The sequence below is a fragment of the Scleropages formosus genome, chromosome 8 (assembly GCF_900964775.1).
Source record: "Scleropages formosus chromosome 8, fSclFor1.1, whole genome shotgun sequence".
Lineage (NCBI taxonomy): Eukaryota > Metazoa > Chordata > Actinopteri > Osteoglossiformes > Osteoglossidae > Scleropages > Scleropages formosus.
In genome coordinates this window covers 16296425-16314658 of record NC_041813.1, presented here as the reverse complement: position 1 = coordinate 16314658, position 18234 = coordinate 16296425, and the positions used below count along the sequence as shown (strand labels likewise).

At 46.1% G+C, this 18234-nt stretch overlaps 2 protein-coding genes across 3 annotated transcripts; one reads left to right on the top strand and one right to left on the bottom strand.

The window, feature by feature from the left end:
• Window positions 1–17: 17 nt before the first annotated feature.
• chchd5 (coiled-coil-helix-coiled-coil-helix domain containing 5) lies at window positions 18–2046 on the bottom strand. Of its 2 annotated transcripts, XM_018754639.1 has the most exons (4): window positions 1982–2046; window positions 1628–1768; window positions 1304–1460; window positions 18–750 (listed from the first exon to the last, which is right to left on the bottom strand). In XM_018754639.1, coding segments are annotated over exons 1-4 (312 nt in total). In that variant the 5' UTR covers window positions 1984–2046; the 3' UTR covers window positions 18–738. The 2 variants fall into 2 exon arrangements, with proteins under 2 accessions (XP_018610155.1, XP_018610156.1); XM_018754640.1 differs by lacking the exon at window positions 1982–2046 and having other exon boundaries at window positions 1628–1789.
• A 1935-nt stretch (window positions 2047–3981) lies between these two features.
• Window positions 3982–17010, top strand: atp13a1 (ATPase 13A1). Its single transcript, XM_018754580.2, has 25 exons — window positions 3982–4462; window positions 4767–4856; window positions 5266–5529; window positions 5889–6044; window positions 6661–6730; window positions 6888–6994; window positions 7100–7229; window positions 9105–9160; window positions 9655–9781; window positions 9925–10062; window positions 11391–11511; window positions 11608–11765; window positions 12096–12271; window positions 12448–12558; window positions 12660–12785; window positions 12870–12978; window positions 13427–13620; window positions 13720–13816; window positions 13987–14174; window positions 14290–14404; window positions 14505–14701; window positions 14998–15140; window positions 15231–15342; window positions 15432–15575; window positions 16258–17010. The coding sequence occupies exons 1-25, from the start codon at window positions 4139–4141 to the stop codon at window positions 16366–16368; spliced, it is 3564 nt and encodes a 1187-aa protein (XP_018610096.2). The 5' UTR covers window positions 3982–4138; the 3' UTR covers window positions 16369–17010.
• Window positions 17011–18234: the final 1224 nt, after the last annotated feature.

Below are 18234 nucleotides of genomic sequence, written 5' to 3'. Positions count from 1 at the left end.
GAGGTGCTGAGCGATGGCAGAGGAGAATGTATTATTAAACCCAGGAATGTGCGTTAAAAGCCAGGGTTAGGAAAAGGTAGGCAGGTGTCTGGATGCAAGTGGGCGTGTGTATCCTTCAGCGTGCTCACAACCACACTGACCTACGCAACCTGTCCGAGACGGAAAAGAAACACACAGACAATCACAGTCCTCATTTATAACACATACAAAAAAATTGGAGACAATTCAAATCCATATTACTAAATTATGGGTAAAACGGCACACACTTGTATCCCGGCCACATATTCTCAAGACCAAACGCACCGGAAAAAACTTCCTCCGCTATCACAGCTACTCAACAAAATCATCTGCGCACAAACTCCTAAAGGACACATGGTAATCCTTACACCCTTTTACTGTGACCAGAGAGGTCTTTTTAAGCATCTGGAAAGTGACATAAATGATCTATACAGCCATCTCCTCTACCAAGCTCCCGTGTGGACACAAGGCTTAAACATACGATTAATCCAAGGATGTCTTGCATCACTGTCCTTCGGGTGCGCGCACGCAAGCTCCCCTTGCACGCACAAACTAACGAGTGGTTTCCACGTGCCCTTTGAGAGAACCATGCATCGGGATCATCCTTTGGTGCTATTCTGTCCTCAGGCAGACTGCAAGTCCCACATGATGTGGACAGCGGAACAGGGCTGAGGAAATCCAGAGGGGTATGAGATAGGGCTGAGTTCTATGAAAGCAGTGTCACAGTGCCCCCTGTTGGAGAAACAATGTCATGTTACTCTTCTACCTAGTAAGAGGAGAGACAAAACATTATGTGCAGGAAATCAGTGGGAATCCACACATCTCACACACACACACACACACACACACACACACACACACACACACACACACACCATCTGAAACTGCTTGTCCCATGCAGGGTCATGGGGAGCCAGAGCCTAACCCAGCAGCACAGGGTGTAAGGCTGGAGGGGGAGGGGACACACCCAGGACGGGACGCCAGTCCATTGCAAGGCACCCCAAGCAGGACTCGAACCCCAGACCTGCCGGGGAGCAGGACCCAGCCAAACCCGCTGCCCCCCCGCTAACTCTATAAGGTGATTTGTTGAAAAATGTCAGCTAAATGAATTAAATGCAATATAAAACACACAAGAAGTGAGTCAGAGAAATGTGTCCGTTTCCCAGGTCAGGAGACCTGGTGAAAAGGGTGGTTTGGCAGCATCCCAGTGCAGGGATGAGTGCGTCCACATTAGGAGTGACTCACAGGAGGAGGATGAGGAGGCAGGTACCATAAGAAAGCCTACCTTTCCACTGGCACTGAGGTCCACAGTTTCCGCGCAGGCCAAGAAGCGGGACACGTGGGCAGAGCAGGAGTCAGTAGAAGCCTGGTGCTCCCGCAGGCAGCGCTCAAACTCCACAAACTCCACCGAACAGACTGAGCGGATCTTCTGGATCACCGGACTGCATAGTGGAAACCAGGAGGGAAGTGGCTGGGCTGAACTCATAGCTGCAGATTGGTCAGACTGAGCTGTCTGACACAACAATGAATGAATAAAAATCCCCACTCGACTCGCGTATAAGTAAGTAATCATCAATGAGCGAGTCCTCCTGCACCGACACACACTTACAGCGAGGAGGTGCACTCGGCCACCTTGGCCTTCAAATGCTGACACTGCTGCTGCCACGAGGACGGGTTCGAGGCCACGCACGCGCCATACTCCTCCATCTCTTTACCGCAAGAGCGAGCGGTGATCTCCATGGCGACCTGCCTGTAGGAAAACTAAGCATCAATAGCGGAGCTGCACGTGTTGGGACAAATAGACAAGAAAGAGGAAGGGGGGGGGCGCAGGTGGGAGAAACAGTGGCAACAAAGTAACAGTAGGTAGTTCCAAAACCTCTTCACTGTAAGGAATTCTTTAGTGAAATATTAAAATAATTTCGGTTGTATTAATTATGAAGACATTTAATGTGTTGCTACTCACATGGTTCCTGTCAGAAGCGAGCACCACGGTCACGGAGGGCGTAAAACGAGGATGACCGGCATACTCCGCCTTTGATTCGTCAAACTATACGAGGAAGCCACCAATTCTCTGTTCTCATTGGTTTCTTGCAAACGCCAGTCTTCTCTGTGGGCCTATCCCAGTCCGCCGGCTGAGGATGAAGTTTTTTTTTTTTAAAGGAGACATCGTTTTTGCAACGCACCGTGGCTTTTTAAATTAGCATACTGTATACTCGATCGTCCTCTTTTTAGTGTGTAACTGGACCGGCTATTAAACGTACACCGCATCCCATGTATCATTAATGCAATTAACAATAAATATAGCTATGTCTCAAATATATTCATCTAATATGAATTTTCGATTTTATTATTTTGCTATTTTTTCTCTTTTTTGACTGTTGACAAAAAAACCGCAATTACAAAAGTTAGGATCATAAAATAAACAGAACAAGGAACCATAAGCATATATTACAACAAGTAATTCCAGAGAGAATATTATAACAAAGAGAAAAGAAACATAAAAAAGTACATAAATAAAAAGAAAAATAAATACATAAATTTACAGAAAAAAATAAAAACATATTTGTCACAAATAGGGTAAGATGTCAATAGAAGCACAGTTCTCACAGCTTTGGCTTTTTTAGAAATTAGAATAGCGTTCTAGTTCCTTTATAAGCAGGGATGGTCCGACCAGAATTTCTGCGAGTATCAACAGAACCAAAATAGGTGAAGAGCTGTTTCTGAGTGAAAATGAGCACCTGGTGTCAATGTCTTATTAAGTCTTTGGATAAAGCACCTACTTGGGTACACACACACATTGGCTGAAGCCGCTTGTTCCGAGCAGGGTCACGGCGAACTGGAGCCTAACTCAGCAACACAGGGAGTAGGGCTAGAGGGAGGGGGGGGACACCAGTCCATCACAAGACACCCCAAGCAGGACTCGAACCCCAGACCCACCAGAGAGCAGGACCCGGCCAAGCCCGCTGCGCCACCACGCCCCCCTCTACTTGGGTAAATTTTATTAATTCATTTATAGGAGGCTTCTCTCACCTAGTCAAAAGAAATTCCAAGGATGAAGTCCCCACCTTTTTCCAAGGGATATTATCGAGAAATCTTTTCCAGTATGGGACCACAGTCATATAGCACTCTAACAGCATCACTTTGGAACAAGCCCAAGATCACTTATTTTTGTGAAAACTGAGCGAGAAACAGATCGGCCGTACAGCCGAGGTGCACGGATCCATGTCTTGGGTGGCAGGAGTTAGAGAAGGTTGTTGATTTTTTAACACGCATGATGATCTCTTAAGGTACTGCATCAAAAACTATGGCGTATTTGGGGGTTTTGAGGGTAACACGTGTCTTGTATTTAGCCAGGAATTCATCATAGTGCATTAGGTAGAATTAAAAAGCTGCTTCACCAACACAATGTCATTCTAAACCCAGTTTTCAAGAAATAATTGTTTTTATATAGAATATCCCTGTTATTCCAGATTATGTATTCATGTGGATACGATTAAGGCAGTGACCAGGCCAAAAGCACCTGTTTATGGAAATTTGATAGTTTGATGGTGCTTTTACTAACATTACACATTTTTCTTACACATTAGAAGAAATCGGAGGCCACCAATCTTAGAGCGGAGATACTGTGGGATGAAGTTCCAAATAGAAGATGTGTTACAGAATTGTTGGAGCCAGTTTATCTTAAAAGTGTTATTCAACATTGCAAAGTCAAGGAAATTCAAACCCCCGCACGCCATCGGTGTTCACTATTACAATTTTATAAACATAATGTGTCCTGTTTCTCCATCATTATGAGGAAGAACTCCACTAACAAGGCAGAAGTCTTATCCAGGCTGTCACTGCTCTTTATCTCCATGTTTCCTTCTTTAAGGTCTTTTTCCCTGTCCAGTGGTCGAGGTCATGAAAGGGAGGCAGACGTCGCACGTACAACTCTTACGTATGCGAGGAGACGTTCGCTGCGTGCTTACGTACGCGGAAGCTGCCGTGTGTGTGAGGGGGGAAAGCGATTACCGACAGGGAACGCCGGACTCCTGGACCGTGAGGGAACTCTGTTCGCCAACACCGCTTGCCAGGGGAGGCGGAGAGCTGGGAGGGGGCTACAGAAAGGGGACGAACGACCATGAACGACGCGAAGAAGCCGGCGAACGTGGCCGCGGACGGGACTTGGGGACGAGCGGAGGTGAACGTGAGCTGCGCTCCGGACGAGCTCGTCAGCTCTGTATCGCTGTACCGCCGCAGGCCGCGGCTGCTGCACGGCACCGTGCTCCCGTTCCTCGCCGTGCTGTACCCGGCCTGGGTGTACACGTGGCTCGTCGTGTACGGTGCCACCGAGTATCCAGAGGCCGGTCTCTTGGCGCTCGCCGCCATCGGGATCGCGCACGTCCTCACCGCGCTGTCGGGATACTGGTCCGTGCACGCGCACTGCTGGCTCACCTGCGCTAAGGTGGGTGGCGCTGCTATAATAACCTACTGAGTGAGGGAAGCACTGACCCATTCATCTTTTCCGTCTCCATCTGCGCCACCGTGAGCGCGAGAAGCTGCCTTTCACACTCCTCTAGTCTAGCTAACAATCAGGCAGCTGCTGGAAAGGCTCTACAAGAAGAAGAAGCTGTCAGACAGTGCGATGTGGGCAGTGCACCAACAGCTGTCTTGTGTCACTGTCATAGCAGCAGGCTGTGAACAACGATCCGTCGCTGTGTGCAAAGAGAATCAAAGGTTGTGCTTGACATGCCAGCTTGTATTCGCAGGAGCCGGACCCAAGGAAAGCTACTCTTGCCAAAGTCGTTCCCACTCCAAACAACGGCTCTGCTGAGCTCGTGCTTCTCCAGAGAGATCAGGTAAGCGCCTGCCATCTACCAGCCTTTGTGGGACATCACATGGCACATCATGACCTGGTCTTTGAGGGAGTGCCACATTTACCCTTTGGAAAGAATTCCTGGACATGGCCATTTAATTAAACTCTTACGAGGCAGGGATGGTACCTGTGTGTCGGTGACTTGCGTTCAGCGTCCATCACGCGGTGCGGAGAGCAGTAGGAATACCATCATTTTCCACATGTGATTTAGTCTTTTCCTGGGCTGCTTCCTAGAGAAGGTCCATACAGATTTGTGGAGACATGAACAGGTGTGGAAAACGCTTCCTAGTTCCCACCTCTGCCTCGTACTGTCACCATGGAAACTGTGCGGTATTCCTCTTGACATTGTGGCGTTGGCATCTCTCTCAGCTAGTTATCTGCTTTCCCTCCAGGACGAGGATGGGACAACGATCCTCTCTTTCGAGTTCCAGAAGATCCGCTACGTGTTTGACGGCATGGAGCGGAAGCGCTTCATGCCTGTTGCGTTCCCGATCTCCCACCCCATGAGATACTTCCAGATGTGGCGCGGCTACCAGGAGGAGGTGGAGTTGCGGGCCGCTGAGAAGCGATACGGGACAAACCGTGCAGAGATGGTGGTGCCTGACTTCCTGGAGTTGTTCAAGGAGAGGGCCACCGCTCCCTTCTTTGTGTTCCAGGTGTGTGGAACTGGGATGAACCTGCCATCAAAGTAGGAGTGTTGTTTGTGGATAGCATAGATATTCAGATAAAGCTTTATGCAGCTATTCGTGTGATGAACATTGGTTCATATGGTAGAAAGAAACTAGCTGCACTTAAGAATCATGCGTTTCATAACTACATGTTAGGAATCATTACAAAATTTTGGAGCCACTTCTCTAAAAAGTGTGGACATTTGTAACCATCTGGGTTATTAAGTCATTCTAAGTGACTCTAAACTTTTGGTGTGTGGTATTTGTGTGTGTGCGCATGCACCAGTATCTATGTCTGGCACGCTGGTACTGAAACCAGTTGTCGCAATGTTTGCGTGTGTGTGTAGGTGTTTTGCGTCGGTCTGTGGTGCTTGGACGAGTACTGGTACTACAGCGTCTTCACGCTCTTTATGCTGGTCGCGTTCGAAGCCTCTCTGGTCCAGCAGCAGATGAGGAACATGTCGGAAATCCGCAGAATGGGCAACAAGCCCTACATGATCCAGGTAAGTGCAGTGTAACTTTAAGATAGTCTGAATACACGACACAACTCTTTCTACGTCATGTACAATAAACTTAGTAAGACCTTTCTTATTTAAAACAAATAATTTGTATTAATTTTAGTAGTAGCATAAGTGAATTTCCCCATGGGGATTTTAATAATTATAATCATCATCATCATTGTCTGTAGCACTAGTGCCTCACTTCCCTGTATTAGCAAGTGAGTTTGAATTTGGCTCAGTATATATGGAGTTTGCTCTCCCTGTGTTTGTTTGGGTTTCCTCCAAGTGTTCTAGTTCCCACCCCATAGTCCATAGACCCGTTTCAAGTTAATTGGTGACTCTAAGTTGTCCGTAGTGTTATGTGTGAGTGATTTCCCTGTGATGAACTGGCATCCAATTCAGGTTGTACCCTTTCTCACACTCTATGCTTCCAGACCACTGTGACTGAGTGAGCTTTGCACGTGCAGTTATTGACAATGAACAGAAGAAGAACTTTAATGAATAAGTGTTTTTTTTTTTTTTTTTTTCTTCCCCCCCCAGTTGAAGTGGTGGACATTTGGAAAGGATGATACAGGTGGTTTTTGATGATGTTGTTACAATTGTGCTGTCTTTTTGACAGGTGTACAGGAACAGGAAATGGAGACCAGTGTCCAGTGACGAGTTGGTCCCAGGGGACATAGTTTCCGTAGGTGGGGGTCTTAGTGCTGCTTAAATCAGAAGTGTCAGTGCTGTGTGTGTGTGTCCTGCTAATAACGTCAGTGAGACTGTGTACTCTGAGCTGCTGCCATGAATCAGGGTGATGGTGTGTGTGCTGGTTTTTTTTTTTTTTTTTTTTGGTTCCCCCAGGGCGGTCTCCTCAGGAAAACCTGGTTCCATGTGATGTCTTGCTGCTCAGGGGCCGCTGCATTGTGGACGAGGCCATGTTGACAGGGGAGTCAGTCCCACAGATGAAGGTCAGGCTGACCATGCTTGTGTATAGCCATATTTCTTACTGCTTTTGAGCTGTGGGTCTGTTTCTCTCAGTGAATGCCGTCCTCAGTCGTCTTCTCTTGGTTTAGGAGCCAGTGGAGGATTTGGACTCGGAACGGGTGCTGGACCTGCAGATGGATTCACGGCTACATGTCATTTCTGGCGGGACCAAGGTCGTCCAACACACCCCACCACAGAAAGCCAGCGCTGGTCTCAAACGTCAGTACACAGCACTTTCTGTCTGTCTGTCTTTGTTCATTCCTGATGGTACTTCACGCAGTCCTCCCTTGTACTCAGTGTCCTGTATATGGATGGCCCCCACTTAAGCAGCACCACATTACAGGGAAGAAGTTATCTTTCGATATGCTTTTTAGTGTAGATTCGTCTTGTTGATGTAGTATACCCTGTACTTTTTCTGTTACACTTCAGTCTGTACTGGGTTGAAACTGCCTTACAAAATATCCATATACAGCTTTCCCATCACGTAACAAAAGCTGCCTTTATTGAGGATTCTGACCTACCAGCAAATGTAATTTGTACTATAAAATTTGCATAAGGAGGTATCAGTTCAGGGGGGCGCGGTGGTGCAGCGGGCTTGGCCGGGTCCTGCCCTCTGGCAGGTCTGGGTTTTGAGTCCCACTTGGGCTACTTTGTGACGGACTGGCATCCCATCCCGGGTATGTCCTCTCCCCCCTCCGACCTTGTGCCCTGTGTTGCCGGGTTAGGCTCCGGCTTGCCGCGACCGCACTCGGGACAAGTGGATTCAGCCATTGTGTGTGTGTGTGTTGGCATCAAAGGAACAGCACTGACATGGTTTGAATCCTACCTGTCAGGTAGATCTTACCAAGTGGTTTGTTGTGGCTCTTGGTCATCCATTCAGCATCTCGAAACTGGTAGCCCACAGGGCTTGGTACTGAGCTCCCTACTCTTTTCCCATATACACCTTTTCCATCAGCCCTGTTATTGTCTCCCACAGATTCTCCTACTACTGCTCTGCTCACAATACCCAGCTCTTTCTCTACTTTTCCCCCAAGAGCTACAGACATTTTTTCACGCATTTTGTCACGCATCATTGTCTTCCTCTCAGACTTCTCTGCCTAGACGTCTGATGACCACCTACAACTCACACACACATACATTTTCAGAACCGCTCGTCCCATACGGGGTCGCGGGGAACCGGAGCCTACCCGGTAACACAGGGCGTAAGGCCGGAGGGGGAGGGGACACACCCAGGACAGGACGCCAGTCCATCGCAAGGCACCCCCAGCGGGATTCGAACCCCAGACCCACCGGAGAGCAGGACTGTGGTCCAACCCACTGCGCCACCGCACCCCCCACCACCTACAACTCAACCTCTCCAAAACTGAGGTCCTTTACCTCCCTGCTGGTCTATCTTCAGGTCAAGAACTCTCTATCAAACTGGACAACTCACTCATTTCAGTTTCTTCTTCAGTTAAGATCCTGGGATTAATGATTAACTGAAGTCTGTCTTCCTCTTAACATATTGAAGCCACAACCTGTGAATACATCCTGACTAACATCCACAGGATCCATCTTTATTTCACTAGAAACTGTATGCGAATCCATGTCCAGGCCATGATGATACCCCATCTGGACTGTTGCAGGTCTTCTGGCCTTTATGATCAAACCTCTCATTTCCCATGTATCCACCCTCCTTCTTCATTTTCTTCCTACAGCTGTCCAGATCAAATTCAAGACTCTGGTTATGGCCTGCAAAGCCATCACCCAAAACCAACTGTATATGGATGCAGCTACTGTTATCATGTGTACTGTTTTATATGGTTGTGATAAATTGACTACTGAAGAACTTGTCTGCATCTCTCCTTCTGTTGATGTAATGCAGTTTTTGTGTTGTTCTCAGAGATGTATGTTGCATTGGAGGAAGGCGTCTGCTAAATGAATAAATGTAAATGTAATGTTTGAGATGCGTGAGGACCTGGTGTTGAACAGCAGCTTTTTGAAAGCGTAAATGTAGTTTTGTGTTTAATTCCTACATGACGCAGTTATGTTGCCTTGCATAAATGCAGGAATTGGGCACTTGTCTACAAAAAAAACTCTTCTGTCTCTCTTCAGCTGTGGACAATGGTTGTGTGGCCTATGTGCTGAGGACGGGATTCTACACATCTCAGGTGAGAATCTTCCTGTACATCCCTGCTGTCAGGAAACCTGTGAAATAAAGTTTCACTCCATTTCTCCCTAATGGTTTGTTAGGTTCTCAGTTTTGACACTAATGGGTTGGAATGAGATTTTTGTCCTCAGAACTGCTGAATCCTTCCAAGCATTCCTGCAGGGTCTCAAAACCTGTATCAGACTCATTTCTCTCCTGACGGCTACATTAATTAGTCCAACACTGTCTGTGATAATCATGTATTTGTATTTTCTACCAGACTCAGTTTAATAGAGAGCTTCTTGAATAATATTTGTCATAAAAATGAAGGCATCAAATAAACCTGATGTGTTTCATAGTGGTATGTATCAATCTAACCCTTCCTCTGTTGTTAATGCACTTTCCCTGCTCTGTCTTAAATCAATAGATGTAAATATACAGTATTCTACATGTACTTTCTTTATACTGTAAGTCGAAGTGTGGCTTATTTGTTATGGAAATGCTGTCTCTTTTTAGGGGAAGTTGCTGAGGACTATTCTCTTTGGAGTGAAGAGAGTTACAGCCAACAACCTAGAGACCTTCATCTTCATTCTTTTCCTCCTGGTGTTTGCCATAGCAGCAGCTGTCTACGTGTGGGTTGAGGGTGAGTAGGGAATAATCATGAGCAAACCATCCTGTGGTCATTTGTTTTCAGATCAGTGTTGGATTGCACTGGAGAAAACAGGTGTTCTGTAATAACCCTCTACCTTTCTCTTCCTCCTCGTCTCTATCCTTACCTTCTTCCAGGAACAAAGGATCTCAGCAGGAACAGGTACAAGCTGTTTCTGGAGTGCACACTCATCCTCACCTCTGTGGTCCCACCTGAGCTGCCCATTGAGCTCTCACTGGCAGTTAATACCTCCCTCATCGCGTTAGCCAAGCTCTGTGAGTTTGACCTTTGGCTTGAGTGTCTCTCTTTCTCAGTTGCTTTCAACACATAGGGTCACTGGTTCCTCAACTTGGGATCATAACTGGGACCAGAAGTCTTAACACTTTTTGTTTGTAGATCCAAAATCACTTACAACACTAATACTCGATCAAGGAAAGCTTAACAATACAGACCTTCCTCAATTTATTCACTGTTGAGGTTCTGTGACCTCACATACTTACTGTTCTCAATAACTTCAGATAACATGAAAATTAAATTTACTGAAATGTCTTCCTCAGCCTTCTAATCTATCCTGACAGTTGACCACTTCATTGCATAAATCTGCACCGTTCGTTATCTTACATTTATTCGTTTAGCAGACGGTTTTCTCCAAAGCAGCGCACATCTCGAAGAATAATACAAAAAAGTGTATTACACCAGCAGAAGGAGGGTTTTAGATGCAGACCCTTGATTCTTGGATTCTTGATTCTTATACTATACAGTATAAATCAGTTCAGATTATATGAGTAGCTGCATATAGGGTTTTTTAATTGAAGTGAACTGTAAACGCTGGAAGAGAGTTGAATGAAGCCAGTCCAGTACTCCTGTTCTTTTTGTCAACTGTTTGAGTTTTGGTGTCGTTTTACTGCCTGATAATAACTAGACAAGGCAATGCAGGTCAAATAGTTGGTTTTTCAGTCACTAAGGAATCATCTTCCTTTATTTTTCAACAACCAGGGTTCTTTTCAGTGAAGGTGTTCACAAATATACCACTTGAATCACATCTTGCCTTCATTTTCCCTACTGTAGAATTGTTGTTCCATATTATTGTCAAGATAATCTTCCTGTCTGTTTGAATTCATGTTCATCTGTTACATTATTCGTAATATTATTGAATTATATAGCTATTGTAACATATTGTACATGTTCAACTTCTATTACTCTCTGTGTAATATCATCTGTTCAGTGTACCGTTACCTCCCAGTATGGTATTGCTAATTGTGGTTGTAAACTCGGAAGTCACCTCCATTACCTGCATTTTAACATTTCTCTTGTTCTCAGTGGAGATCCTACTACTAGCTTCTTGATTTATTTATTTTCTTTTTGGACATCCCCAGCACATTCTGTTTGTATTTCTGTAATTTTACTCCTTTGTATCTTCATCTGTGCCAATAAAAAAAAAAAACTCTGCAACAGACAGAAATTTTGGGATATAGTACAGTGATGAAAATACTTCAAAGAAAAAAATGTTTTCATCTTAGAAAACTCAAGTCCATAATTGACTTTGTAGCACAGGGAGCCTGTGTATGTGCCAGTATGAGCATGTTTCTCTCATCTCTCCCAGATGTTTTCTGCACAGAGCCCTTCCGAATCCCATTTGCAGGCAAGGTGGAGATCTGCTGTTTTGACAAGACTGGCACACTGACCAGCGACAGCCTGGTTGTGCGGGGCGTGGCTGGGCTCAGGTATACTCAACCCCTGCTCTTAGCTGACAGTATCTGCAGTGTCTTTTGGTGCATCTCAGCCATCATCATGTAGATCCATATGTGTGTGAACTGCAGGGAAGGTAAGGAGGTGATGCCTGTGTCTGAGATCCCAGTGGAAACGCATCGAGTGGTGGCCACCTGCCATTCGCTGGTTACCCTTGACGACGGACAGCTGGTGGGCGACCCATTGGAAAAGGCCATGCTCACAGCAGCCGATTGGACCCTTACTAAAGGTACTGTCCAGCAGTGACCATGCCTGACCACCGATCCTCCTGCGAAAGTGTAGAAGCAGGGGACTCCACATTGTCCACTCTTGCAATGTAAAACACAGAGTAACACAGGTTCATATTAATTCTCAAAGCTCTGATTCAAGATTTTTTATTAATGAATCCACCCTGTTGCAGCAGGGACCCCTGCGTGTGAGGTGAATGTGTTTGTGCAGCTGCGATCGATTCGATCGTACAACCTTGTAACCGTGTAACTGTAACCTTAACATTGTAAGTCGCTTTGGGGAAATTATCAGCTAAATGAATACTGTAAATGTGTTGGGTTTTGTCATGCAGATGAGAAAGTGTTCCCTCGCTCCATTAAGACACCGGGCCTGAAAATCCACCAGCGCTTCCACTTTGCCAGCGCCCTCAAGAGGATGTCTGTTTTGGCCTCTTACGAAAGGCTGGGCTCAACAGAGCTCTGCTATATCTCCACTGTGAAAGGAGCACCAGAAACTCTACGGGTGATGGTGACTACGTCTTATATGACTAACAACTTGGACACACACATACTCACATGCTGTCCCTCAAGTCCCCTTTGTCAACATAAAAACAATTTACTGCAGAGACATCAAGATACATGCTGTTTAGTAGTGCTGTTGGTGATCTGCCTGGATTTGTGTGTGGATGTATCTATGCGTTTCAGTTTTCCGAGTGCCCGAGTACCTATGACAGGGTGCACAGAGAGATGTCCCGTGAAGGAGCTCGGGTTTTGGCTCTGGGCTACAAGGAAATGGGACACCTGACTCACCAACAGGTACTGGACCACTCTATACCTACCTTTTATTGTTTCCTAGTGCAGTGTTTGTGCACGTATGCATGTGCACCTATCTGACGAATCGCTGTGGCCTTATACAGGTGCGGGAAGTGGGCCGCGAGGCTCTGGAATGCGACCTCCGCTTTGCTGGGTTCATGGTGGTCTCCTGCCCGCTCAAGAACGACAGCAAGGCAGTCATCCGGGAGATCCAGGAGGCATCGCACCATGTGAGTGGATGTTCCTTCACACAGCTTGTTCATAGTCAGAGACCCTCAGTTTCTCAAACACACTTGGCATACTCCTGCCCCCAGGTGGTGATGATAACAGGTGACAACCCACTGACTGCATGCCACGTGGCCCGAGAGCTGCACTTCATCCAGAAGGAACATACTCTAATATTGGGACCAGGTCGCACAGAGGGTGAGTAGTCGTTTGAGTCCAACATCTTTTCCCATTTTAATGACTTTATACGTGTGCATATATGGCACTCATTTTGTTACGTATGGGTACGCTGCAGAAGGCTTTCTCGCCGAAATGCATCCCTCCAGAAAAATAGTATTTTGGTAAGCTTGAATTGTGCCCTCCCATCATTACTCAAAATGTAAGCTGTTCATGTTAAATACTAATGTGTCAAATTAGCGGAAAAATATATCAAGGTCGTCTTGTAGAATGTAGCATTCATGTGTGTTAACTATTTGTATAGCCTTATGGTTTATAACATACAGTCAAGGTGGTTTGTGACTTATGATGAGGTCATCATTATAAAACCACATTGAAAATTAAAAACCTGTGTGTAATAGGGTCTTGTACATGTTGTAGCAGTGGTTGTATGTTGGTGCTGTGTGGCACCCCTGTGTCTGTGTTTCAGGGGAGTGGCAGTGGGAGTCCATAGATGGCAGTGTGACCATGCCTCTCCACCCTCCCTCTGTGAAACTGCTGATCAGTCAGTACGACCTGTGTATGACGGGGGAGGGGCTTGACCACTTAACCCTGGAGCCCTGCCTACTCCAGGTCCTGCTGCCCCATGTGCGCGTTTTTGCCAGGGTCAGCCCCAAGCAGAAGGTCAGCGGTCATGCTGCATGTGAGGAAAATGCATTGCAAGAGCAAACACAAGACGGTTTGTAGTGGTGATGGTGTGTGCAAAATGTCTGTCTCTTTTAGGAGTTTGTCATCACCAGTCTGAAAGGCCTGGGCTTTGTGACACTGATGTGTGGGGATGGAACCAATGATGTTGGTGCTTTGAAACACGCCCATGTTGGTAAGTCTACCTAATGTGTCCTCTCACTGTCCATGTCATCCAGTTTGTCAGGGCCGACCTTCAGAGTGGCCTTCAGCTTGGTTACTCCCCACAAACACAGAGGTCCATATCAGCTGAAAACCAACAATTAATAGCTAATTCCTTTAACTTGTGCTTCTGGTCTCTGTCAGGGGTGGCACTACTTGCCAATGCTCCTGAGCGCATACCAGAGAAGAAGAAGAGAGGCCGGGACAAAGAGTCCACTGCTGGGGACACCAGGCCCTTCCCGCCCATATCAGCCTCTGGGGCAAAGCTCAGCTCCCGGGCGGCCAAGCAGAGGATCATGGCCCAGAGGGAAGAGCAACTTGCTGTCCAGAAGGTGCACCCCTCCTGGATTTCCTGCCATGACTGCACTTCAGTACCATGTGGTCTGTGTTGCCATAATGCAGTGGCCAATACACCTACGTAATGGACCCTGTGTTTCTTGCCCCCAGGAGAGGATCAGTCAGGTTCTGCGGGAGCTGGAGGAAGATCAGATGCAGGTGGTGAAGCTGGGAGATGCCTCCATTGCTGCACCCTTCACCTCCAAACTGTCCTCTATACAGTGCAGTGAGTAGCCCACACACAAACACATACAAATAAATATGCATAACTTTGTCCCCCCATCCTCATCACAAGACCCTGACTTGCACCATCCTCCTGTCCCCAGTCTGTCACGTGATCAAGCAGGGCCGCTGTACGCTAGTGACCACGCTGCAAATGTTCAAGATCCTAGCGCTGAATGCGCTGGTGCTAGCCTACAGCCAGTCCGTGCTCTACCTGGAAGGGGTTAAGTTTAGCGACTTCCAGGCCACTCTGCAGGGCCTCCTGCTGGCTGGCTGTTTTCTGTTCATCTCCAGGTCAAAGGTGAGGAAGTCAGGCTTTGATGCAACAACATCCTAAGATACCTCAATTTGAAGCCCTGTCTCTGTAGCATAGAGTTTTTCAGCCATTACATTGTGCTGCTGCTGGCTTTCACATCTGCATAAAATAAAATAATTAATTTGTATCTGTAGCTGCCCTGAAAATGTGAATGAAAACAGCAATTTGCTGAAGTGTTGAGTTGACGATATAAAACAAGAACACTGAAATGTTTACAGGAATGAGGTGTTATTGTATGACTATAGGTACCTAATTAAGCTGAAGTTTCATTCTGCTTCCAGCCCTTGAAGACACTGTCTCGAGAGCGCCCCCTACCCAACATCTTCAACCTCTACACTGTACTAACAGTACTGCTGCAGTTTGCAGTTCACTTCTGCAGTCTGGTCTACTTGTATCATGGTGCACAAAGCAGGAGTCCTCCCAGGTACTCAAACACGGACAGACTGTGCTTCACCTCCCTCTGAACTCGCCACACATCTCATCATCCTTTCATGGAAATTGTTTTCCCCCATAGGGAGGAGCAGTTTGTGGACCTGTACAAGGAGTTTGAGCCCAGTCTCATCAACAGTACTGTGTACATCATGTCTATGGCCATGCAGATGGCCACTTTCGCTATTAACTATAAGGTGCGTATGCGGTTAGACCTTGGTCAGAAAGTATGAGTGCCCTTGCGAGCCACCTGTGCGTGTTACGAAGGTGTGTAATCGTGTCCTAGGGCCACCCCTTCATGGAATCCCTGACTGAGAATCGGCCCCTGCTCTGGAGCATCGTCTTGTCCGGCCTGGCCATCGTGGGGTTGCTGTCGGGCTCCTCTCCAGAATTCAATGAGCAGTTTGCCCTTGTTGAGATCCCCACTGAGGTGTGTGTGTGTGTGTGTGTGTGTGTGTGTGTGTGTGTGTGTGTGTGTTTACATTTATTTAGCACACGCTTTTCTCCAAAGCGACTTCCAATGAACTCTATGTAGTGTTGGCCCACACACCTTATTCACCAAGGTGACTTACACTGCTAGATACACTACTTACAATGAGTCACTCATCCATACATCAGTGGAAGACACACTCTCTGTCACTCACACACTACGGGTGAGCCTGAACAGCATGTCTTTGGACTGCGGGAGGAAACCGGAGCACCCGGAGGAAACCCACGCAGACAGGGGGAGAACATGCAAACTTCACACAGACTGAGTGGGGATCAAATCCACGTCCTCTCACACCACCCAGGTGCTGGGAGACAGCAGCGCAACTCACTGTGCCACCGTATCGTGTGCGCATGCGCGCTTCAGTTGTTGGAACTACAGACATGGCAGTAACCCACTGTCAGTATCACAGGGCTGGTATGATAACAGTATGTGTGACACTATATAATTGCATATGGCCCTTCACTCCAACTGACACAACACTGTTTTTTTTTTCTCCTTTGTCCTCTTTTAAATAAAAACTAAGAAATCAGTATTTGAAGACAATATGGGAAAATTCATTAGTTTAGCTTTTTAACATTTTCTTCCCCATTCTCTATTTCCCCACCCCCTCCTCCCATTTCAGTTCAAGTTTGTGATCGCCCAAGTCCTTGTGCTGGACTTTGTCACCGCCCTACTGGTGGACCGAGTACTGCAGTTCCTTCTGGGCAAAGGAACCCTGAGACTGCCTTCCTGAATTGTCATTACTGCTGCTCCCAGACAACTTGTGCTCTTAGCAATGGGACTGTGGAGAGGAGGGGAGAGAAAGGGAGGGAAGGAAAAGGGAGGAACTGGCACGAGCCTAAACTCAGAAGAGCTGAGACATGCTGGCAACCAGGCGACAGGATCCTTCATGTGTTGCGCCTTTTCTCTTTTTCAGCCTTACGTGTGTGCTGTTTTCTCATTTGCTTTCTCATCATTTGTTTTCCCCTCAGTCCTTACCTTCCTCCCTGCCCCTGTCTGTCTAACCTGTTTTTGCTGTGTCTCTCCTGCTCTGTTCCTGCTTTCACTCTTCTCCTCCTCTTCCCTTTTCGTCACTCTACAGCAAGCCAAGAAGACAGCAGTATTGTGCAGAGCGCGTGTATGCGCTTGCGAGGAGGTTCACCTGTGTCACCATGAAGGTGCGTGGTTGACCGGGGCCATTTGCCACAAGAAAGGCCAAGTGTTTCTATTATTGTCCCCTCTGTTTTGTTTAAAAAAAAAAGACTTATAAAGACCAAAAAACAATATCCCTGAGTGATCTGTGTTTTCCAAATAGTTCTTTTGTTTTCCCCTACACAGATTCTTCAAAAAAAGCATGTTTAGTATTTCAAAGAGGTGTGCTGGAGGAACTGGAGATATGGGACATATTGGACCCAAAGGTTGCAGGTTCAATTCCCACCTCTGACTGTAGTACCCTTGAGCAAGGTACTTGCTCTAAACTGCTGCAGTTAAAAAAAAAAAAAAAAAATTACTCAGCCCTATAAATAGGTAAATAATTGTATGTACCTTAAAATTGTAAATCACTTTGGAGAAAAGCATCAGCTAAATAAATAAATGTATGTAGATATAGCAGGAGCGGAGGTTATCCCGAGGAAGGGGAAAGTGCACTGAACAGGATTGATTCAGGGGAGTGTGAGACAGCTGAGTGCTGGCTTATATACATTTATGATTTCAAGGAAGAGGATACTGAAATCCAGGACATCATTAAAGTAAACAATGGTGATAAAATATTTACTAAAATGGTCAAATTTCTCATATGCTTTCATTTAGATTGCACAAAATATTTTAAAAACATTTTACTCTCTACTCAGGCAAAAATGTACTCTCCCCAGGATGTCTGTAACGTAGCACTCGTACAGTTTTTCATTAAAAACAGCACAGAAATGTATTGCATACAAACCTGAAGTTAAAACAAGTTGAACATATACTGTTCTTCATACTTGTAATATGAGTGCTTTTAGCACTTTAATAAGTTTTCATGGTTGGCCTTTGCCGTTTGTTAAACTTTTTCCAAGGCACATTCTGTCTAAATTGTGTTGACTTTACTCAGGTTGAAAGTAAGAAAATGTGACAATTGATTGCAGAATTTGAATTCATTTGCTTTCCTTAACCACCTGTCTGAGTCAGAGACGCAGAAGTTTGGAGTGTATCTCTGGAGGCAAGGTTATGGTACTCACAGGACGGACGGACACACTCACACACACAGGCAGACAAATTCAGTCGTTAACCTGAAACACACATCTTTGGGAGGAAACCTGTGGAGACATGGGGAATGTGCCAACATCAAACAGAATGAGCTGGATTTGAACCAACATCAGCTCACATAACCTAGAAGCTGTGTGGCAGCAGCACTACCTCTTCTGCCACTTTCATCATTCCTCATTTAACTAATATGTGAACTCAACTTACTAAGTCTGTTTGTGACTCCAAAGTCACTTTCATGAGTAGGTAAGTCACAGTCACTCAATGCTACAGTGTAAAGATCTATGTTTGTTAATAGCTTAGGTTCTGTTTTTTTAAGTATAATAGAAACCTCTACAGTACTTCCAGACATTGAGCTACTGTCTATAACTTCCTGGAT